Source organism: Aspergillus vadensis (assembly GCF_003184925.1).
Source record: "Aspergillus vadensis CBS 113365 unplaced genomic scaffold BO88scaffold_11, whole genome shotgun sequence".
Taxonomy (NCBI): Eukaryota; Fungi; Ascomycota; class Eurotiomycetes; order Eurotiales; family Aspergillaceae; genus Aspergillus; species Aspergillus vadensis.
This window is the reverse complement of record NW_020292049.1, coordinates 583,938-605,591: the sequence shown is the minus strand read 5'-3', so window position 1 is coordinate 605,591 and position 21,654 is coordinate 583,938. Positions and strand designations below refer to the sequence as shown.

Sequence of the window (21,654 nt, the reverse complement as noted above, 5' to 3'; positions counted from 1 at the left end):
TGTGTCAGAGGGGGGGATGGATGGAAAGAAATGGAGAAAGGGAGGGGAGGAGGAAAGGAGAAGGTGAGGTTGGGATTGGATGGAGGGAGGGAAGCCAGAGTGGGTGTGGGAGATGGATGGGTGGATGCATCAGTCACTGACTGACTGACTGCCTGTACTGTATGTACTGTATGCACAATGTATGTTCACTTCTAGCCCACCCACCATTTTTCCTTCCCTTCCCTTTTCTTTTCTTTCCTTTTCTTCATTTTCCATCTCCATCTGTCTTCCTGCATTTCACTTCCTCCCTTTTCTTTTCTTCCTCTGGGCACTACTGCAGACTACTACTGGATAGTATGGACGGCTGCCTTGGTAAAACCCCCTCCTAATTCCAAGAAGGTCCCTGCTGATCCACACAAGGGATGACGGTTTTTGATCTTCGCCGAACCAAGTCCATTTATTGGGAGTTGTGTTGCCCCCCTCAGGCTGTTGTTGCTCCGTGCACTTGCTTGTCTTTCAAGTTCTTTCCCCCTCCTTCGACTCCGATCGCCCAATTACGCCGTGCCGATACACAGGTGGCAATTCCCGGTGAGGATTCTACTGTTCTCTCCCTCCATCCAGTCCGATGGCTGTCGTCTGTAGCTGAAAACTCTTGTTTGTCTCCTTTCCTCTAGACTCGATGGGCTTTCGATAGCGTACTACACTACTTGACGATGCTATCTATGAGGTCGCTATGGAACATGACCTCCAGGCAGCAAAGAAACTCCGGAGCATTACGGGAACCTCTCAAGGCAAACAAATCATCATCAGAAAAGTGATACTTGGGACGTTGAAACTAAGTACTCCGTAGGTCGTTTCGGCTCCTTACTTGGGCTGATGGGCGTTCCCTCTCAGACGGCATGGCGGTGGTAATGTCGCCGATCCACATTCCCCGAATCGCTCACTCGCTGTGTCGTCGTCACAGCAGATCCGCCGGCTCCATGATCTTCGCGGTGATGCGCAGAGCTAATGCGACCGCCCCACTGCCATATTTGTCTGCCTGGCCTGCATCAGACAGCAAGGCAGAGTAGAAGTTGGCAGGTATAATTAGAAACTCAGTTGGGTAGACCTCTTACCCTACGTAGTAAGGACAAAGAGATTTCTAGGTTCTTGAAACTGACGATGAACTGAATATGAATCCGGTCTCCCCGCCTTACACAAGTCGGCATCGTCCAAAGTACTTGGGAAGTCTGCACTCCTGTGCTCGACTCCGCTCCCGACACTGCTTGCTTGTATCACTTACCTTCCCATAATGTCAAGGGCTCTTCCGGGAAAGAGGAGTGGATTGGGATGGGGTTACACGATGGGCTCTTTGAGCTCAGCTCAATTCTTCTGTGCTCCAGAGTGGTTGGATCACCACCCTCTTTCATCGTGATGCAGAAATGGTGTTCTTCATGTGGTTGTCTAGTCATTGACGTAGCTCCAGCAGACGCCTCGTACACCCCGCGCCATCCTGGACAACTCCTCAGCTTTCACGGTAACGCAAATTTCTCCCAAACGCAAAATGGCTCAGCTTTCAACTGTGCCACTAACGAGAGCTGCCGAGGATGTCTGTGACTCCTGCACGACGCAGGGACCAATACTTAATTCTGCAATCGGGAGTGCGCCAACATTACACACCATGGCTGTCTGTTCTACCAGTGGCACCGGGGAGGGGAGGCTGCCGAGCCGGCGGATGCACATGTATGCTGACGAACCATCGTTTGGGCATCTGTGCAATGATGGCATCCACATTCTTCAGTGCAGCGTAGCACAATGAATGTTATCGGGCATCATCCACGAGCCCCCAGCAGCCAGCGCCCGTAGATCAGCCACCGGTGGCTCGGGCGAGAAGGTTCCTTGGTTCAACTCTTTCCGGGCCTTGTCAGGGGTGGGGCAGAGCTTATTTGACAGTTGAACCCGCCTGGCCCGATGTACTTTTTTACCTTTACTTGACTGTCAGACACTTTCTCTCATTCTTGTCTGGGCAGTTGATGTTCCTCGATGGTCTGGAATGCTCTCCGGAGCCTTTCTCCTGATCGCGCATTTGGCCATCTGCGGCTGCAGCAACAAACCACCTAATCAATCCGCGTGGCACAACAGCAGCAGTCAAATTTCCTCAGACAAGAAGAACATATCTCAATGGCAATGAGTTCTGACTCAATGACTCACACGTCAAGTCTCATTGGTGCTGCTTTTGCCACAACCAGGTACTTGGCAAGGATGCCTGGAGCACCGGAAAGGCTAAATATTGGAACCTCAGCAGTCCAGGCCAGCGTCGAGCTACCATCTTGCTGGCTGACTGGGCTCCACCAATCCATCCACCTCTTACCTGAACCTTCGATGCTTCTTCCAGTGACTGTCTAGACTCCGATCGGTCATGATGCCGTCAGCTGGTCTATCTTGACATCAGACACGACGTGCTTGTCCGCGGGCTTCCGGAGGAATCAAGCTGTCGTTAGATCTAGGCCTTGAGACCTCGCCGTCCATAACAGTCCCGTTCACATGGATTCATTCTCCAGGTAGTATGATTGGGCACTTGTAGATTTCTAGAAAAATGTGCCGACTGGCTAACAGTACCTCTCAGCAGCTGATGATCAGAACCCCGCATAATATGCAGCGTGTACAACTCGATCCTTATCCAGTACAAATCAGAGCCAGCAGAAAGTACAACCAGAGTATAACGCGATTCATCAGGAGTCGCCAGAGATAAGTGCATCTAGAACACATGCACACACACAGGTCACCAGAATAACACAAGGTTTGTATCTCCTAGCTTGGCATCCGTGCGTCGGACTCTTCATCACACAAGAACTTGCAATTAATCCCTTATTATCACGCGGCAAATAAGCTAATAATGAGACATAGTATCAACTACTAATCTCTTTAACCTTCATGATCACCACATCACATCATGTACGCACCCAATCACCTAAGATTGTCTAGCTCCGAGCTAAACTATACAAGGTATACAGCACCAGGTACAACCACATGACCCTATCTATCCTCTCCACAATATACACTATACGTCTTGAGACCACTGATCCTAGATATATACCCATCCCCTATCTGACCGGCAGACTCTGAAACCTAAGCAACTAAGCCACGCTACTCCAGCAACCACTGTACCTAGCCGAAACTATCGGAATCTCGTCATTGCCGCTAGTCGATCATTACCTCCCCACTCTGCCTCGCGTCATTTCTTTCTTGCACTGATAACGACCAAAACAACCTTTCGGGAATTAAAGGGGAAGGGGGTAGAATTGATTGCTGCCCAACGAAAACATTCGATCACCTATGTTGATCAGTGGGCAGGCAGTTCTAGAAGAATACTAGGTGGGTTGATCTACAGTCACTGGATCGTATGCTACTTAAGTACCAGTTCTTACTTTGGAGGCTAGTGAACTGGATGAGAACCGGTAGGTTTGTCACTTAGACTAGGGATGAGTTGAGTAAGTAATCAATTCTTAGATAGACTCATTACTATACTAAGAATGATTACCATCAAATCTCTATTACTAATCCCACAAGTAGAAGTAGGATATGTACTAGACAGTAGGAAATATATATGACACTGATGCCAGGAACTTTATTTAGCATTTTGACCTTAAAACTGTATCAATTGCCATGGCTTTCAGTGATGTGATCACATGTCAAAGGTACTATGATCGGAATTAACACCATCATGATATCACATATATATATATATATTCTAGAAAGGAGTACTACTACTAATTTGACCATCATCCTCGTCATCACTAACAGTACTAGTAGACGCAATTTTAAGGACCTGTACATATATATATATATATATCTTAGATCTTATGGCAAAGAAGGTAGTAGTACTATTGAATCCTGCGATTCCGGAGCATTGAACTTCTAATTGAATACTACTACGTACTACCATTCTACCATTCTACCATTCTATCATCATACCTTATTCTGCTCCCCTCATTCTACAAAGCCCCAAGTAGTACTTATTCTATACCATTCTATAATTCTATAACATTCTTTTACTTACTACCTGGCACCGAATGAAAACAATCCCACATTCCAACCTCAATAACAAGGAAATATACCACACTAATACCACCACTTAGCCCTTTCAGACTAAATATACTTACACAGAAAGCCAAGCCTAGTTACTTCATACTTCATACTTCATTTTAAGTACTATCGCCACTTCCATTACTTACAAAGTAAACCCATCCATCAATCCAGGCTGAAACATACCATAAGTACCACCTCAAAAACCTGTATGTATATATAAATAATGCTATGTATCTAAAAATAAACCACCACCACCACCATATTAATCATCCATGAATGAATGATGCATTATTCTAGATAATTCAGCAAGTTTCTATCCATTCTTTTATTCATTCATGTGCATTCATCCACCACCTTTGAACTGCAAGTTCATTTATCCACCATCCCTGAGGACGCGTAATCCCCAGTAATCTGCTTGCTTAGCCACTGCAGATCATTTGTGCGCCCTGCACATCTTCTAAACTTTCAAAGGTAGGTACTATAAACAAGATAGCTAAAATAAGCACTAACCACTAACTATACACCAATCACTAAGCGTGGAAAGAGATAGAAACCGGTTTTATCTGTTTCTAATTCCTATAGATGTTAGGTTAGGCTAGACTAGACTAGACTAGAATAAGTAGACTAAACTAGGTGCGTTTTGCATGTGTATGTGTATGTGTATGCTAGTCAGCACTTTATTTACTAAATACTATCTATAGTACTAGTATGTAGTTCACCTACAAGAAAGTACCTACCTATCTGTCTGTCTGTCTTGTGGGATTATCTATGGTCAGTACACTCATGTTGTATTGCGTGTTGGATGACTCGGTACCCTTGTTGTTATTACTTTGTATGGACAAGTAAATGGATAAATCTGAAGGATTAAGCTTCATCCAGATAATGTACTGAGAGTAGTATACTATTTATTCATCCTACTGACCAGGTCTTATCCCATCCTATCCTATCGTATTGTGTCCTTCCTCCGTCCATCCAACCGTCCATTCATACACACCCCAACTCCATTGCTGAAGAGAAAAAATATCAACGCCAACCAAAACGAAATTAGAATTTATCAAACGCCAAGGCTAGTCCCTGCCCTGCCCTGCACAGCCCAGTCCGCAAATACATGACATAACAGGTTGTAATGAACCGCTCCCGTCCCTCCCTTTCATGGATATGTATAGTAACAAGCGTCATCCTATGTGATTGATACCGAGACTACGTCGAACGACGCTCTACCCGGCTCAACGCCCCCAGAATCACGCCGAGGTCTTCTCGGGGTCGTGGTCGGAGGCTGAGGTCTTGACGGTTGTTGGTTTCGTCGGCGCTGGTTTCGGCTGTCACGAGTCGACGACGTGCGTCGCGCTCGTCGAGGCGCTCGGCGCAGATGCGGAGGATGCGGGTCGAGACTGTATCGGACATGGTGCGGTAGAGGTCGATGTCGTGGATGCCAGCGGCGAGGGAGTCGAGGGTCGGTGCGAGTGAGTTGGTGATGCGAGAGAGTCGGGTGGAGACGGTAGAGGGTGACATTTGGGGTAGAAGGTTTGGTCCGGGCCCTGCTGGCTCGGTTTCCATGGGCTGGGTATCTGGTTGTTGTTGTTTGGCGGCTTCGGGGTTTAGTTGTGCAAAGATTTCTCGTTGCGACGGAGCTAATAGAGACAGGTCGATTTGTTCGGGCGGTGATGGTTGTGATAATGGAACGGAGTCGGAGTCGGGTTGTTCGGGTGGTGCAGGCTTGATTCGAGGGATGTCTGCTGGCCGTAGGAGTGCATTGAGAGCATGTCGCTCTTTTTGCAGCCTTGACACGTAACTGTTAGCTTCCGCCTGCGGCTGCCCATCAGACACTGCGTACCTTTGTATTTGCTCTTCCAATTCCTGGATCTTCTCCGCGTTTTGGATATTCTTTGGGTTCTCCTTCTTGACCACCAGAGTAGGAGGGGTAGCATCCTCTCTTCCAAACCAGTTGGAAAGCTCCGAGTTGCTAGAGAACTCCTTCAGCAGCTCCTCCTGAATGACTCGCGCTGGGATTTGTTAGCTTATGCATGCACTTCCTCATTATCAAACGTACCGGCTAACCGGGCGCTCTCGTCTTCTGAGCGCGACCCAGATGGCTTATCACCCATTGCTCGCGTGCCACACCATATCAGGAGCTGACGCATCCTCCGAGGCTCCGGCAGATCAGCCGCGATATGCTTGTAGAAATCTGCAGTATCAACCTTCTTGTGCGGTAATGCTGCAACGTTGTTAGCATCATTCAGACACTCATGACACGAATTGCCCACCATTAGACGCCCCCGAGTCAATCAGTGAGCTGGCTCTCCGTCCTCTCATCCCGAGACTGCTCCGTCGATTCCCTCCTTTCACGGATTTCTTTCCCCGCATCTCCTTGTTGCGCTGAATGACTGGCGTATCCGCCAACGGCAGCGCAATTGTAGTAGCAGTTCCGGACTGTTGCGGCTCTGGAGACACAAAGCCATTGCGTGGTTGCGGTTGCGGTTGAGGCTGCTCCTGTTGAAGTGCATCGGTCTTCGAGTTACTCGGCCTGCCTTTCCTCCGCTTCTTCTCCAACGGCACTGTCTCGACTTGGTCGTGTTTTCGTGTTGAGCGTGTAGCACGCTGTTGCTGTTGCTGTGGTTGTGGTTGCGGTTCCGGCTCAGGCGCAGGCTCGACCGGAGCTACTGAATCTTTCGCAGCGCCTCTCGTTCTCCTCTTCCCAGTCCCTTCAGCCTGTTTCTTCGGTTCCTCCGTAACCTCCGTCTTCTTCTCCTCTACCCGCTTCTTCGGCGGTCGACCTCGCCTCGGTGACGGTTGTGCCGGCTCTTCCGGGACAGGTGACGGTACCTTCTTAGACTCTGATGGCTTAGCTTTTTTGGTCGTGATGCGCGAGAACTGAAACCCCTCGATATCCTCCTCGAATACTGTAAACCCAAGCCGAGGCATTAGCAATTCATCCAATACCCTCATCGCATAAGACAATCACCGGCACTGCGATCGCCCTTCGTTCCAATCGCACAAGGTCACTCACCAGCCTTCCGTTTCTTCTCCGCAGCACTCAGCTTCTCCTCACCCCGATCCTGCTTATTCAAACTCAATCGCGCGCTCGTTCTCCTCCCCGAGCTTCTTCCAGGCGCGGCAGGACGCGCCTGCGCCTGGGACGTTGCCATATCAAGGGCCAGTAACGGTTCGCGACGTTTCGTCTTGGTGGTAGAGGTAGTCAAAACAGTGACGGTCATGTCAGGACCGGGACTCAAAAAGCGGGGTCGTAAGAGCGGGCAACAAATGAAAAAGAGTAAGGAGCGTAAATATCAACTTGCGAAGGAGTCGAATACAGTTCTGCCCCGCGCAGTGACTTTGTGTTTCCTGCCGGGAAGAAATCAAGCGCGAATGGTAGCTGAAGCTGAAGCTGGCCGCGAAGAATTCCTCCCGCTTCTGTTGTTGATAGGAACCTCTCCGTCACCGCCAAATCCTTCCACTCCCGGAACAATTCACAAGCGACAAGTAGCTGGGATTGACAATCGTGCCTATGACAGACTCCTCCGGTTTTCTTTTTGGTACTTGGATAGGTTGGGGGAATGCGGGATCGCGCGGTCGCAGGTAGTCGACGGGTAGCTTTCGACGGGACGCAAAACGGGGGGTGGTGTGGGCGGTCCGAGGGACGTGTTGTCGATAGCCGGGTTGCGCGGTACAACCACCCGTTCAGAAGACGCGGCGACAGCGGGCGACCGATTGAGACAGGCAAATGGAGATTGAAGATAGGATGGCAGAAACTCCCACAGGGCTCCTTGCGCAGAAGGGCCAAGCTCTGGCGTCGGGATGACGGGGGGAATTTGGCTCTTGCGAGTTGCCGCAGCACGCGCTTGTTTTGGTCGTGGCGCGTGGGGACGACGCTAGGCCCGTTTCGGGTGACACCGCTGGCCCGCGAAATGCAGTCAAGTCACTTACTCTATCTTACTCTATCGAAATTGTGATATATGATAAATTCAATATTTGCAACTATGTCCATTACGTATGTTCTAGTATCTAATCAATGTGTACAGCCCCGCATGATTGCTTGCTTCCAGTAGTCGTTCGGCTTCGTCATGGTAGGTAAGTATTCTTTACAAGTGTGCTGCAAATCGCTATGACGGCTCCCGGCCGTGATCATGTACCAGTAAACGCCCGAAATGAATAATTCATCATTTGAGTCGCCTCAAGAGGATCGCGAAAAGATTCACGCATGTTACGCGCTGTTCCTCTCCTATTCGAAGGCCGCCGCATCAGTCGGAGGTGCCAGACTGCCTTCGATTCGGCGCTTGGCGGCTTGCATCTCCTCCAAAGAGACATCCTCGGTCTTCTTCGGCATGTCGGGCTCATATTGAGCGACGCCAGGGCTGTGGCCTACGGACATGCCGACTCGAATCTGCAACGGGCACGGCATGTTAGCACTGATGACGTATGAGGATCAGAATGGAAGGGTGCTTACCAATGTTTCCAAAGGACCCTTTGAGTTGTCCACCAGGTCACTGTCGAAGTTCACAGCACCCTCTTCAAATAGGAGCAGGAGAGTGCTTCCTCCAAACTTGAAGTATCCAAGCTCTTCAGCACGGGAGACCTTCTCTCCCGCCTTCCGTGTGATGACCGTACTTCCCACCATCATGGCTCCCACGCAAACCACCATGACACGGCCGTGAGCGACAGAATCAATGGGTACTAAAACTCGCACATTTTCGCCATAAACGTCCAACGCAGAACGGATCGCCATCGGGTTGACAGTGTAGTATTCACCTTCAATAGTCTTGGGCTCGCCCAAGACACCGTCCACGGGGATATGGAAGCGGTGGTAGTCCTGCGGCGCGAGACGGAAGATTCCCAGCGCTCCATTCTTGAAGCGCTGCACATCCTCAGGATATGCGTCGCCCAAAAGTCGAGCCACGGAGAACTCTCTACCCTTGACCCAGATTCCGGTCGCTTCCTCCAAGCGGTCAAAAACGACCGCTCGGCAATCAGCAGGCGAGACTACGATTCCAGGCTCCTCAGGGGCTGAGCAGGGCCGAGCACCGGGCTTGAGGGCACGGTAGAAGAATTCGTTGAAGTTCTTGAACTTCTCCACTGGGAGCAAGACCTCAGACATATCGAGTTGATGGAAATTGATAAAATCCCGGATCTGACTGGCCGATGCCGGGTCATCGTACTTCCTGCCCTGTTTGATACTGAGCGACTTCAGGATCTTGCGGACTGTGATAGACGGTTAGTTATGTGCGATTCAAGCTGGAAGCCGCAAGCGGGTAGTCGTACTTCTCTTCTTTTCCATTTCTCGACTCTTGAGGCCCTTATATAGAAGCCGGATTCCCAGCCGGACATAGACGCTCATACGCTCTTCATTGATCTGGCCAGTGATTCGATCCTGAACGAGGATGTTGGCCGAGTTGGCACCCAGCTTATACCCGCCATAGGAGATCTTGGTGATCACCTTGGTGTACCACTTACGCTGGGCTTGACTCGATGTGACGAATCCACCCATGACGAGGTTGTCCACCTGTCTCCAGTCCCGGCTGGCACAGGTAGCAATGTGTGTGATAATGTCGGCATCTGAGCGTGACGAGAGGCGCGGTTGATGACATAGAGGACATTCTCGGAGTTCGATAACGTGTTCCACACCTCGTTCATCTCCCAGGTCATCTGGAAGGAGGTCCTCCTCCGTGGAACTCGGCTGCTCATCACTCGACAATGTCGGTACTGAAGTAGTCTGAGGATTGGCATTGTGGGAGCGAGGTTCCATGGTGAGCTCATCACCACTTGATTGTTCATCACTCTCACGGCTAGCTGTCGACGGCGTGGGCGAGAGTTTCTTTGGGGGTGAGCCGGGATCTTTCTGCAGAGCCTGAAGTGTATCTTCCAGGCATATCACAGCCTGGTCGAATGTCAGATCCATAGTATCACTGGGCTCATTCTCCGAGCTGAACCGTTCGAAGAAGCTGTCGATCGTAGACTCCTTCAGGGTTGACCCAAGAGTGTCAAGCATTGTCGTGAGCTCAACTTTATCGATCCGGCCGCTCTCATCGGCATCATACTGTCTAAGCATGAGTCTCCAGAACTGCTGCCGCAGTGCACGATAAGGCATGTATTTCGCCTTGACAAATAATTCAGGGAAGTGTTTATCTTCCCATCTTTCTTTGTTTTTCAGGGCTAGTTGTATCCGATAGACCTGAAGGCCATTCGACTCGAGCGGTCCGATCGGATCGCCTTCGAAACTGGCCGCTGTTGGGGTGGAGGGCTGGCTGCTCTCGGGAATTTCAGGGATACTCCGTGGAGTTAGCAATGTCGAAGACTGTTCCTGCAGTGTCTGGCTTGATAAGGATGTAGAAGAACCTCTGGGTGTTGTGCCAAATTTGGGTGACGTTGACAAGCTGTTGGCCGAAGGTGATCTGCTGATGGCAATTCTTATCTCTGAGGGCCGGCTGGAATGACCTTGCTCGGCCCCTGTGGGATCCAGAGTCGGGTCGACGAATTTGTATAGACCGGTTTCGGGGTCGGCCTCGGGAGCGGACTTGATCAGCGTCTGGACCGGGAACGAAGCGGAAGCGACAAAGTCATTCCCAGAGAACTTGTCTCTGTCCATGACGGTGAACCCGATAGTATAAGATTGTTCGTGTTTCATAACCTGAAAGACCATCTTCTCGTTGTAAACTGGGTTGAGATTGTGACGCACGACCGGCGTTCGAAGCGTCTTTCTGCCGAGAGATGTGACCACGAATGGATCCATGTCAAAGGAAGTGCGCGTTACTGTTGTGGGTTAGCAAAAAAGTAGGAGCCATAGCAGTTGGCGCGTCTTACCATTCCGTTCCGGCGGAAGATCTGTCACTTTGACAATTTCCATGAAAACGATACCCTGTACTCCGTTACCAGCACCCGAGAATTGATAGGCTCTAGCGGCAAGAGATTTGCGCTTCAAGCGCTTGAGCCGTAGCCTGCGTCTTCTCTTCTCAACGACCTCAGGTTTCGTAGGGTCGTCTGTCTCATCCGAGGTTTCTTCCTCTCTGTCGACATCATCCAGCGTGATGGACGGGATCTGCGGGAAATCATCCTCCTCATCTCCAGAAGACACCATAGTTTTGAATTTGAGATAGGTGTCCGTTGGCGAAGCGTTCGGATTCGATGCGTCGAGGAGTGAAAATTTCAGAAGAATCTCCCCAGAGACCATACTGTCCTTCTTTTTAGTTGGTTTTCGCTTGGACTTGAGTGTATACCATTTCGGCTGCAGGGCATATATCAGCTTAGTTCGAATCACGCTACATAAAACGGACGCCTACCTGCTGATGAACGTCACCGTTTTGAAAGATATCCTCCAGTGCTATGTCGAACTCGCCCAGGTAATCTTTGCCAAATCTATCATGGTCCCAACAAATGCACTCCAACAGCGGTACGCCAACCACTGGCATCTCGAATGTCACATTCCATTCTGGATTCAAGGTCTTGGGAATTGTGGGTGTTGATTGTCGTGCGTCTCCGAGCGTGACTACCAAGTACTGCAGAGGAGGAAGATTTCGTCAGCCACAAGGGTTCAACATGAGATTGACTGTTTTTGCCATTAGTTGAGAAAGGGGGGAACTCACCGGATCACTAGTCCCTCCTCGATCCTTAGCTGCAAGATTTCGTCCCTAACGGTATATGCGACCTGGGTTAGCGGATCAATGGAACTGTGGTCAGAGCTTCCGTAGAGCTCCGCGCGCTCGTGGGATGCGACGGTCTCACTCACCCGAATGACGGAGACTTTCAGGATCAACGGCTTCTGCTCTGGCATTCGCATCGGGCTTGTACTCCTACTTTGACCGGGAGTGGGGTTATTGCTTTTCGTGCTCAGATGGCTGCTGAGACGTTGTGGCAATGGTAACCGCACCATGGTGACCGGCCGGAAGTGCGGGGGAAACAGGCTCGACGAAGGCGGAGGACAGGACACGTCGCGTCAACACGGGAAACTGGACAAGGAAAGCGGTATTAGAGAAGAACTATCGCATCAATCAAGTGCCATGGAGGGCTATGGGAAAATATAGTACATCGAAAAGCGGCCAGAGCTCCCCGGCCACCGTGACGAAGAGGTGTCACGGTGTGGTTGCCTGTCAGGACGAACTGCCGGCTGATCTAAAGTACTACTACTGTCTGGGTCCGCCCAGTGAAACCAGGAGACGGAGCCACGATCGGACAGTACGGGGATCAACAGGAGAACTTCACCCACCCTGCAATTGGCACCGTTTTGTGTCTAGAGATGCAAGGCCAGGAGCATTGCGCCCACAAAACCGGTGACAACGAAAATGGGGTGGAAGAGAGGGAAAGCTTAATGCACGGACTGGACGGGGTGAATACTGTAATAATAGTAATAGTAATAATAATAATACGACTGGGGAGGGAGGAACCACCCCAACAACAACAACCAGGTCGGTAGTAATATTAGGAATAATAATGATGATGATGATGATAATAATAGTCAAGCTAAGGAGTACTAATAATAATAATCGACGATGGAGACGGAAACCGGGTCTGGGAAAAAGGAGAAGGAAAACACAACAGCAGCTGCAGTAGCAGCACTCGTATTGTGAGTGGGGTTTTGAGGGTGGATGTCGTACTGTTTAAGTCAGTCAGTCAAGTCAATGAGTCCCTTTTTGAGTCCTCCTCGATGGGTTCCTTCTTGTACTTGGACCTCGGAGTTCCCAAGACTCTAATTTATTCTGCTGTTTTTGGAAAGCTACAACAAGATTCAATAATGGTTGCAGCGAATCCCCAGTTCCCAACAACGGGAGCAAGTGAGGAGTTGCGGAAGCCGCCGGTTACGCCCTGGATATTTGAAACTCCTCCTATTAAATTGGACCCTGGTAATTCGTCGAATGCTATAGGGCTAGAAGGTGCTGGAAGAAGTGGAAAGCTGGTAGATAAGACGTTCAGGCCCACCGGGCGAGTGATCATGAGTCTTGTGAAATGGAGAAAAAATAGAAAAGAAAAAACTGGCAGCCTAGTACTACTACTTCGCAGAGTGGATGGGGTTGTGGCTATGGCTATTTCCGAGCTCTTCCATCTGGACCACTCACCGATCAACTTGTCTTAACTCTGTCTCGTACTATGCTCTCTACAGTCTCTACATCAGGAGAGTTCATCCACTGGCTATGTACGGAACATCGGAATCCAATTACTACTATGCCGAGCACGTTTCTTGCTGCCTGAACGTCATCTGAGAACCCCTCATAGTTTCATCCAAGGCTCAGATCCAATGAGAGCGAGTCCATCCAGTAGATCGACTGCCCCTCGATCCGGCGCATCCAATGGATGTTGTCTAACGTGAGCGATTCACTCGGGCAAAGACGACAACGGAGGGGCTATGGATCACTGCCTCGTTGTCCCTGCTTCAGCCCTGTACCCCCCACCCCCGGAGTAAGTCAAAATGTCAATGAATAACCGAAAGGGTCGAAGGGAACAAATTATGAGTAGTCTATTAAAGGACTGGGACTGTCGGAAGCAACGCCCGATTAAAGATGGTTGCCTGAAGGCGGTGAAAATGAAGTCACTCTGGAAATTGTGGGTTGGATTTTGTCCAGAAACAAAGACATTAGGCAGTTTCCCTCTCCACTTCCTCATGCTGGAACCATGGTTCGGCCCATCGGTCAAATGCTTTGCAGCTTTAAAGATCTTGACTCTTGATAATTAGCTACGTGTAGCAGATGATGTTTAGTTTGTGCTAAGGCTGACTTCACTATCGGTGTAAATCTCTCACTGATAAATTATTTATTTGACCATGGATCCTTGTGGAACAGAGCTCAAGCTACCGCATGCCTAAGTCACGAAGAATGATGAAAGTGACTGGTCAGTCGACGGAGCATTCAAGCTGGTTGCGCATCGTACGGAGTAAAGCTTTACAAGATACATGTCTATCACCTGGCTCAATCAGGATCAGATTTTCTTTTCGTACGACCATCAACAGTTCCCGTCAATCTGGGGTCTCCCGAAGCGACACGTTTTTGCACAATCCCTTGCTGCGGAGTAAACTGCTACTTGCGGGTTAACGCCGACATCGCCATCGATCCCAGAGAAATAGATCACCTCTATGGAATAAAGGTGGAATGTTCACTGACCATCCAGCACGGCTCAGCTGCTGTGCTGTGCATTGGCGGGGTTATCGCTGTATAGACAAGGGTCGCTCTTCGCCATATTCAAGTGCTACCACAACATGGTAGTAGTACTACTTAAGAGTACCTCTTCTACCCCCACCTGGCACTTTCACATCATATCCTCTATTCTCAAATCAACGTATGGACGAACCAACATCTCATAGCTACCCAAGCTAGTATTTTAGAGAAGGGGAGGGCAGGAGCGACCGTCGCTCAGCTGAGTGGGTTCGAAGTACACTTGTCGAGCCATCACTTCAAGGCTGATCAACAAACAGGGACCTCCGACATGATTAGTTGTTTGCCTTCGACCTAAATTGGGATAGGCTGCAGCAGACTCATTCCTATGATAGGCCAAATGATTGCTACGTACTAAGGGTCTCTATCGATGCCACGAACTCCTCAGATCTCTCGCGGCACCCAGCCACTGGAGTTTCAAGCTACCGCTCCTGCTCGGCTCTCCTCCAGCTATCCACGCAAAACAGATACTCAACAACTGCAAAAATATTTGACGGGTCTCTGGCCTGTCGAACAAGATGAACTCGCCTCTCCTCCACTTATGATGCATCCATACCGCCTTCCAGCTGACTGAAGCTTTGATGCAGTTAAGCTGTGGGCGGCCGACTCGGGTCCACGACTAGGCTGGCCGCTAATGCAGCAGCGGTTCGGGATGCAAATCAACCTCAGCCGAACACCTGAGCACCACCTATCATATGGAGTACAGGTGGCTGGCAGCTTTTGCTGCGGTCGATCGATTGGCCAAGGCAGACCTTCAGCTCGCCAGAAATTGCAGTGCTTCCTATGGGTTCCTCCACTGACGCTTATAAGACTCCTTACCTCTGCCAACTCTCCGTGACCTACATTTACATGGTCCCTCAAATACCCCGCCATCTTGCTGGAAGAATCACTTCATATCCATGTTTGGACTGTGATTCTGCAGCAAATTTATCCTTCGGGCACATTTCTGCAGACATTTACTGCCATAATCTGATTTGAAGACAACATGGGCTGGTTTCCGACGACGCTCGATTCCGAAGCACAGAGCTGGCGGTTTGATATCGTCTCCCTTCTGGCCATTATCGGAGGATCCTCTATTGAAAAGCATAAGCAGGCAATCACGGCGTTCCCATTTGCCGGGTTCCCACGTATCCTACCCGCCCCTGAATCACTGCTGGATACAGATCGGCCCAACCGACTCCCCTCTGTCAAGGAAGTCACTATCATTGGCGTCAAATCCGGTACGCGCTTCACCGAACTCAATTTCTTCGCCAATGTCATCCACAAGCTCGAGGAGCTGGAGGAGTATGAGTTTCGGTCCTACAAGATTACATATCGGGAACCGGAGAAGGGCACCATTAAAAGCGCAGCAGTGGTGGACGATGTCGAGAATGGAGGAACGCAAACTGATGCCGAGCAAAAACAACAGCCGGACGACGACAAGAAAGAGGTCATCGTCCCGTTGAAGTCTCTCAGTGCGCTAAATCTAGTGACCTTGATTTCAATTCTAATGACCATCGGCCTCTTCATCTGGGCGGGTATGATCCACGACGGCGTGGCCCTCGTCGCCCTCGCCGCCATGTCGTTGTCTACCAGCGCTGCCTGCCTATCTGCGCAATGGTATCCGAGGCTATCCACCCGTACGGCAAGAAACAAGGTAACGAAGGGGGATATTGTCATGAAGACGCGTAACGGGGCTTTTATTGTGGTCGAATGCCCCGAAGAGATAACGAGAGAGCTGTACGGGGGAGCAGAAAGCTGTCGCTACGTATTCAAGACTCGAGGCCACCAAGCACTTTTGGCTTGCAGCACGGTCCTTCTCATGGCGGCAATTATTCTCTTCAGTAACTGCGGATGGACGATGCAGATTGCCGTCGGCGTCGCATACATCATCCTGAATATCCTATACTTTGCCCTGGCCCTGCTGATGGATCCGGGGGAAATGTGGGACTTGAGCCGATATGACGTGAAGACTGTCAGAACGGCAAAGACGAAGAACTACACTAAAGCCTTGTGGGAGGCTATTCGGGAGACCGGAGAGATTGCATGGGTCCGAAAAGGAGGCCTGGCCCCGTCGACCGACGCATGGGATAGATGGTTAGATGAGGCCAAAGACAACTGCGGCGCAAATGCCGAGCTCTGGAATCCTGAAACGGCAAGGGACCGTCTGATGTCGCAGGCGTCTACCGAGGAGTCTGCTACGCCACTGGAGATGCAACCACGTGCCCCGCCACAAATGTCAGCTAGCAAGTGATGCTGGCCATGGGGGCTGTATGAATCTGCAGTGGGTACAGATCGATACAGACATTCTCATGATTGTTACCAGGATGAAGTATGAATTGTTGGAGATGAATGATTGACGTTACGATAGATATGCCTGTTAGCGTTTGCAGATTCATCACTAGAGTTTTTCTCTCGATTACGAGAAGCAGGGTATACAGCATAGCGGCTTAGACTGGGATATCTTCTACTAACTTGTTGCATTTGCTGGCTAGTTTCATGTTTGATATTTAACTAAGAACATACTACTGCACTAATACCAGATTAGCGTTCATGTTATTTAAAGCAATTGACTCATCTGAAGCATATGATTTTTTACTGAGAATGCTAGGAGCATCTGTCTTCCACACATACGTTTTCGCGGCGCAATCTGAACCTTACACGCCCATATCATATTTCTGCTTCGGTAACGATTACAAAACGAAAGTAAAGCGAGCCCGACGAACATACCATATCAAGCTTCCTAAATAATATTAAGCCTTACTTGATCGATAAATTGAAGGCTATATATCTCATACTGTAGACACTCGAATAGATACCGTACGGACCATACAGAAATATTACGCAAGCTACCCCAACAGCTACTCAATCTCAACTCAATCCCGTCGTCGACGATCATCCCTCCCCCAGACCTCATCCGCACTAGCCTTCCCCTTCGTCTCCGGAACACGCCAATAGATAAACCCACCGAGGAGACACGCCATACCCGTAAAGACCCAGTAGATCTTGCCACGGCCACCAAGGGCATCATTCAACATGGGGAAGAACTGCGCTACTACGAAAGTGGCGATCCAATTGGCAGCCAAGGCGCAGCTTTGCGCGGCGCCGACGGCTTCGGGGCCGACGAGCTCCGAGGCGAGGATGAATGGGACGGGGCCTAGGCCGACGGCGAAGCAGGAGACGAAGAGGAGGACGGCGATAGCGGAGAGGACCTTTTGGTTGAAGTAGATGGCTAGGGCTAGGAGCATGGAATTGAGACCCATGCCGGTGATGCTGAGGAGGAGGCAGGATCGACGGCCGATTTTGTCGGGGAGAGGAGAGCAGGCGAGGGTGATGATGAGGTTGATGGCGGAGATGATGACGGTGAGGAGGGCGGCGGTGGTGGGGAGGATGGTTTGTAAAAGGGAGACGCTGTACATGATGATGCTGTTGATGCCGGTGAATTGTTGGGCGACCATGACGCCGACAACGGCGATGATGGCTGGTCGGTAGGTTGGGTTAGTGATGGTGTGGAAGATGGTGACGGGGGGTTGCTTGGGTGGCATGTTGCCGGATGGTGGCGTGAGGAGCGATTGCTCTTCGCCGGAGATGTCATCTGTTGGTCCCGCTGTTGAGGATGGCCATCCCTCGATTTCCTCTTCGATGTCTGCGTCCTTTCCGCGCAGCCGTTGCAGGACTTGTCTGGCTAGACTGCTCTTCTGGTGCTCGGCGAGCCAGGTGGGGCTTTCTGGGACTAGGGTGAGACCGAGGAGCTGGAGGGCTCCGATGAAGCCGGCAATGGCGAGGATGCCTCGCCATTTGCTGCCCTCGCTTAGGAAGTATCCGAGGGACTGGGTTAATAGGATGCCGACGTTGGTCATGACCTGCGTGAAGGCACCAAAGAAACCTCTAGCGCTGGGTGGAGCGATTTCGGAAATGTAGATGGGGCCGACGACAATCGCAGCTCCTGCTCCAATGCCGGACAGCAGCCGGCCTAGACTTAGGAGGGGAATGTTGGATGCGCATGTTTCAGCCACGGGCCCCAGAATGAAGAATAGAGTGGTTGCTCGCAGAGCAAAGAGGCGACCATGTTTGGTGGCAACTGGCCCTGCCAGCAGGGCTCCCAAGAGTCCACCAAGGGTGTAGATTGACGACACCAGGCCGAATTGCGAAGCGTTCATGGGGATGCATTGTGGTAGAGAGAGTGCCTCGGTGGAGGAATGGATGCTCTTCCGCTCGCAGGTGATCACCGCCTGAGGGGCATTAAGTTCGGCCTGTCGGATAGTAAGTGTCAGTATGAGCCGGGGGAGGCGGTTGAGGTTGTAGTTGTGAAAAGGTTAGACCTTACCAGGTGATAACCGAATTGGAGTGGTCCTAATGTTGTGATAAACACGAGGTAGATCAAGTATGGCGTGACCCGAGATCGGATCGGCTCTGGAGAGACCATGATTGTGGTTGAGACGTTGTTGAGTACGAGGTGTCTCGATAATCCACAGAGCTCTCGGTCAGTAAATGGGGGATAGATCTGCTGTTACCCGGTCATTGCACCTGGATGAATGGAAGGGAATGGCAGTCAGTCGGAGAGGAGCAGCGTGTTGATGACGTTGCGGATGGGCGTCTATAATCGGGACAAGGAAACTCCGCGTTATCGGAGGGAATCCAGGGGGAGGAGTCTTATCAACAGGAGGGAGTGCAGTGGATGGCTTGCAGATGGTGTTTTTATAGATTGTTAAAGTACAGAGGACAGTAATTAATTATTGATATATGTCAATTGTAGAAACACAAGCCAGACAGGGTCCAGACATCCTACAAGTACAATTATTATTTTCTATCGTGTAAATGTTGATGGATTGATCAATTGATTGCTTGGATGAGGAGGGGAGGGCTCAGAGTGATGAGTCAGCCACTTTCCCTCCGATGCAGCCTCACTCTTTCCATTCACTCACTCACTCACTCTCTCTCTTTGGCGCCGGTTTTTGGCTTTTGGCTTTGCGGTGTTTCCCTCTTATTTGCCTTTTTGGCTTTAAATCCTTCTTGTTTTTTTCCCACTCCTCTCGGCGCGTGTTGGTCCGTCTCAACTCACTGACCATCTCTCCTCCTGCAGGCTTGCTGTTGGACCTTTTGTTGCTTTCCCCATAGTGGTGGAGATCAGTGTCTCCGCGTATGGTTCCCGGACTCCATCGCAGCGTTGCAGTTTCCACGGATAGCCTAAAAGTGCCCTCTCTTGACCTGACCACTTCCCCTAACGAACTAATCATCGTCTTTCCCTCTCCCTCACGGTCTCTAACTCTGACTCCCTTTTCCGGTCGCCTCCACCTCGTCCATGAGTCTGACAAACCCGCCTTCCTCGTCCGGCCCGTTAAGTACGACTTCCAGGCCCGCTGCGGCCACCGTCAGCCAAAGTCTGTCTCTAAAGAAGAGCCTGCAGGCTGCTGTTGATGGTAATACCGGTTACTGTTACTCTGCCTCTGCTTAGCTTGACTTGACGCTTTTCCTGTCTTTCCCCTTCCGAGCACCCTCTTTTCGCCCGTGTTGCCACTTTTTTTTTTTTTTTTCATATTTTATCTTACTATTATTGATCGCTGTCTGAACCCGCTCCGTCACCATGTACTTTGGTTGAACCTTGCGCTGCTGTCAGATCTACTACTACTATTTTATCTTTCCTTATATAATCGTTAAATGTCCTTGAACAGTCCCTGTCTCCACGCCTGTTAACGGCTGTTCTGTCTGTTCTTTTTCCATGATGTTTGGAAGGAGCTTCCCGTTCTATAATTCTCTCGGCGGGTTTTATCCACGTGGTAATGGCTTTCCCTCTCCAGACTAACCCGCCGTCTTTCGGCCGGTTATAGAGGTTGCAACAATCTCGCCTCATCCTTCTCATCCTCCTTTCCCCCATTAGCTTTCCCCTTTTCACCCCCTATTTCTTTTGGTCTCTCGGACTTTTTTTCACTCCCCCTTGATCCTTGCTCGTGGAATTTAATTGGCTGTTGAATTCTTACGTTGGTTGTGGACAAGTGCATAGTCTCCCTGCTGACACCCTATATCAAGAGAGTCTAGATGCGAGAAAGCCTCCCGGCTCTGGTTACACCAGCAAAGTACGTGTGCGCGATAGATACCACATTGTGGGATTTATCAGCAGTGGTACTTATGGCCGTGTCTACAAGGCCATTGGCAAAAATGGCCAGAAGGGGGAATTCGCGATCAAAAAGTTGGCATCCCACTCCTGGCATATCGGCTTCATCACATGACTTACCCGCTATAGGTTCAAGCCGGATAAAGAAGGCGAAATCATTCAGTATACCGGTCTTTCCCAATCGGCCATCCGAGAAATGGCCTTGTGCTCAGAATTGGACCATCCCAATGTAGTGCAGTTGGCCGAAATCATCCTGGAGGACAAGTGTATCTTCATGGTCTTTGAGTACACAGAGCATGATCTGCTCCAGATTATTCATCATCACACCCAACCGCAAAGGCATGCCATCCCGGCTTTGATGGTCAGATCGATCCTATTTCAGCTGCTCAATGGCTTACTGTATCTTCACACCAACTGGGTACTGCATCGGGACCTCAAACCAGCAAACATCTTGGTGACCTCAAGTGGTGCGATTCGCATTGGTGACTTGGGACTTGCCCGTCTCTTCTACAAACCTCTTAACTCTCTCTTCTCTGGAGACAAGGTTGTCGTCACCATCTGGTACCGTGCCCCTGAGCTCTTGATGGGGAGTCGACACTACACCCCTGCTGTTGACTTGTGGGCCGTCGGGTGCATTTTTGCGGAGCTGCTATCGCTCCGCCCCATTTTTAAAGGCGAGGAAGCCAAGATGGACAGTAAAAAGACGGTCCCATTCCAGCGCAACCAGATGATGAAGATAATCGAGATTATGGGGCTCCCAACCAAGGAGATCTGGCCTGGCATCGTGTCCATGCCAGAGTATTCGCAGCTGCAGTCATTGGCAATGTCACGTGCCCCGGGGCATTTCAACCGGTCGTCCAACCTAGAAGGCTGGTATCAGAGCTGCCTGAAGAACAACGGGTACTCCGCCAACTCGAGTGCTGGCACACCCGGGGCAGATGGGTTCGATCTGCTGTCACGCCTACTGGAATACGACCCGACGAAGAGGATCACCGCGCAAGAAGCTCTTGAACATCCCTACTTCAAGAACGGGGGTCCTATCTCCGCCAATTGCTTTGAAGGATTTGAGGGCAAATATCCTCATCGCCGGGTGACACAGGATGACAACGATATTCGCTCTGGTAGCTTGCCTGGCACGAAGCGCAGCGGACTGCCTGATGATAGTCTGTTGGGAAGGGCAACCAAGCGCTTGAAAGAGTGATGGTTTTTTTCTGTAAATGTATGCAGAATCTTTGGATGTACAAGGCGTTTAGGGCTGGGTGGCATTTTGTGCGGAAATCTAGATATGCATTTGGAACTGGCGTTTTTGTTCTATCTTGCAAATATGCTTATCTTCGTGCACAAAGCTAGAGAATAAGGAAATTCTGAACTAGCAAGCTTGTACTC

At 50.3% G+C, this 21,654-nt stretch overlaps 7 protein-coding genes across 7 annotated transcripts; 4 read left to right on the top strand and 3 right to left on the bottom strand.

Annotated features, from left to right (window-relative positions):
- The first annotated feature begins 73 nt into the window (after window positions 1–73).
- Window positions 74–981, top strand: BO88DRAFT_44421 (uncharacterized protein). The gene is made up of 2 exons (XM_025710087.1): window positions 74–351; window positions 400–981. Exons 1-2 carry the CDS (start codon window positions 162–164, stop codon window positions 651–653), a joined length of 444 nt encoding a protein of 147 aa, XP_025563018.1. The 5' UTR covers window positions 74–161; the 3' UTR covers window positions 654–981.
- A 4,100-nt stretch (window positions 982–5,081) lies between these two features.
- Window positions 5,082–7,431, bottom strand: BO88DRAFT_44402 (Mis12-Mtw1 family protein). The gene is made up of 5 exons (XM_025710066.1): window positions 7,055–7,431; window positions 6,312–6,947; window positions 6,098–6,262; window positions 5,882–6,050; window positions 5,082–5,827 (listed from the first exon to the last, which is right to left on the bottom strand). The coding sequence occupies exons 1-5, from the start codon at window positions 7,260–7,262 to the stop codon at window positions 5,248–5,250; spliced, it is 1,758 nt and encodes a 585-aa protein (XP_025563017.1). The 5' UTR covers window positions 7,263–7,431; the 3' UTR covers window positions 5,082–5,247.
- A 576-nt stretch (window positions 7,432–8,007) lies between these two features.
- On the bottom strand, window positions 8,008–12,313 carry BO88DRAFT_404912 (putative phosphatidylserine decarboxylase Psd2). The gene is made up of 7 exons (XM_025706742.1): window positions 11,765–12,313; window positions 11,622–11,666; window positions 11,319–11,534; window positions 10,843–11,263; window positions 9,304–10,791; window positions 8,492–9,243; window positions 8,008–8,428 (listed from the first exon to the last, which is right to left on the bottom strand). The coding sequence occupies exons 1-7, from the start codon at window positions 11,906–11,908 to the stop codon at window positions 8,267–8,269; spliced, it is 3,228 nt and encodes a 1,075-aa protein (XP_025563016.1). The 5' UTR covers window positions 11,909–12,313; the 3' UTR covers window positions 8,008–8,266.
- Window positions 12,314–15,162: 2,849 nt separating this feature from the next.
- On the top strand, window positions 15,163–16,410 carry BO88DRAFT_425561 (uncharacterized protein; the record flags this gene model as incomplete). Its single annotated transcript, XM_025708838.1, has 1 exon — window positions 15,163–16,410. The coding sequence occupies one exon, from the start codon at window positions 15,163–15,165 to the stop codon at window positions 16,408–16,410; it is 1,248 nt and encodes a 415-aa protein (XP_025563015.1).
- A 485-nt stretch (window positions 16,411–16,895) lies between these two features.
- Window positions 16,896–18,926, bottom strand: BO88DRAFT_388505 (putative MFS glucose transporter). Its single transcript, XM_025704871.1, has 2 exons — window positions 18,484–18,926; window positions 16,896–18,409 (listed from the first exon to the last, which is right to left on the bottom strand). The coding sequence occupies exons 1-2, from the start codon at window positions 18,580–18,582 to the stop codon at window positions 17,033–17,035; spliced, it is 1,476 nt and encodes a 491-aa protein (XP_025563014.1). The 5' UTR covers window positions 18,583–18,926; the 3' UTR covers window positions 16,896–17,032.
- A 34-nt stretch (window positions 18,927–18,960) lies between these two features.
- On the top strand, window positions 18,961–19,366 carry BO88DRAFT_44244 (uncharacterized protein). The gene has a single exon (XM_025709954.1). The coding sequence runs from the start codon at window positions 19,053–19,055 to the stop codon at window positions 19,272–19,274; it is 222 nt and encodes a 73-aa protein (XP_025563013.1). The 5' UTR covers window positions 18,961–19,052; the 3' UTR covers window positions 19,275–19,366.
- A 268-nt stretch (window positions 19,367–19,634) lies between these two features.
- Window positions 19,635–21,642, top strand: ssn3 (cyclin-dependent serine/threonine protein kinase SSN3). Its single transcript, XM_025709984.1, has 3 exons — window positions 19,635–19,933; window positions 20,193–20,343; window positions 20,398–21,642. Exons 1-3 carry the CDS (start codon window positions 19,876–19,878, stop codon window positions 21,467–21,469), a joined length of 1,281 nt encoding a protein of 426 aa, XP_025563012.1. The 5' UTR covers window positions 19,635–19,875; the 3' UTR covers window positions 21,470–21,642.
- Window positions 21,643–21,654: the final 12 nt, after the last annotated feature.

Excerpts from the sequence above, each read along its gene's own strand:
- BO88DRAFT_44402 (XM_025710066.1), bottom strand. The coding sequence starts at position 7,262 with ATGACCGTCACTGTTTTGACTACCTCTACCACCAAGACGAAACGTCGC. Across the intron at positions 6,948-7,054 it reads GGAGAAGAAACGGAAGGCTG|TATTCGAGGAGGATATCGAG; the intron begins GTGAGTGACCTT and ends TTGGGTTTACAG. Across the intron at positions 5,828-5,881 it reads TTGGAAGAGCAAATACAAAG|GCTGCAAAAAGAGCGACATG; the intron begins GTACGCAGTGTC and ends TTACGTGTCAAG.
- BO88DRAFT_404912 (XM_025706742.1), bottom strand. The coding sequence starts at position 11,908 with ATGGTGCGGTTACCATTGCCACAACGTCTCAGCAGCCATCTGAGCACG. Across the intron at positions 10,792-10,842 it reads TCTTCCGCCGGAACGGAATG|TAACGCGCACTTCCTTTGAC; the intron begins GTAAGACGCGCC and ends AACCCACAACAG. Across the intron at positions 8,429-8,491 it reads AGGGTCCTTTGGAAACATTG|ATTCGAGTCGGCATGTCCGT; the intron begins GTAAGCACCCTT and ends TGCCCGTTGCAG.
- ssn3 (XM_025709984.1), top strand. The coding sequence starts at position 19,876 with ATGATGTTTGGAAGGAGCTTCCCGTTCTATAATTCTCTCGGCGGGTTT. Across the intron at positions 19,934-20,192 it reads CGGCGGGTTTTATCCACGTG|ATGCGAGAAAGCCTCCCGGC; the intron begins GTAATGGCTTTC and ends AAGAGAGTCTAG. Across the intron at positions 20,344-20,397 it reads GGGGAATTCGCGATCAAAAA|GTTCAAGCCGGATAAAGAAG; the intron begins GTTGGCATCCCA and ends TACCCGCTATAG.
- BO88DRAFT_388505 (XM_025704871.1), bottom strand. The coding sequence starts at position 18,582 with ATGGTCTCTCCAGAGCCGATCCGATCTCGGGTCACGCCATACTTGATC. Across the intron at positions 18,410-18,483 it reads TCCAATTCGGTTATCACCTG|GCCGAACTTAATGCCCCTCA; the intron begins GTAAGGTCTAAC and ends ACTATCCGACAG.
- BO88DRAFT_44421 (XM_025710087.1), top strand. The coding sequence starts at position 162 with ATGTACTGTATGCACAATGTATGTTCACTTCTAGCCCACCCACCATTT. Across the intron at positions 352-399 it reads TAGTATGGACGGCTGCCTTG|GGATGACGGTTTTTGATCTT; the intron begins GTAAAACCCCCT and ends GATCCACACAAG.
- BO88DRAFT_44244 (XM_025709954.1), top strand. The coding sequence starts at position 19,053 with ATGCAGCCTCACTCTTTCCATTCACTCACTCACTCACTCTCTCTCTTT.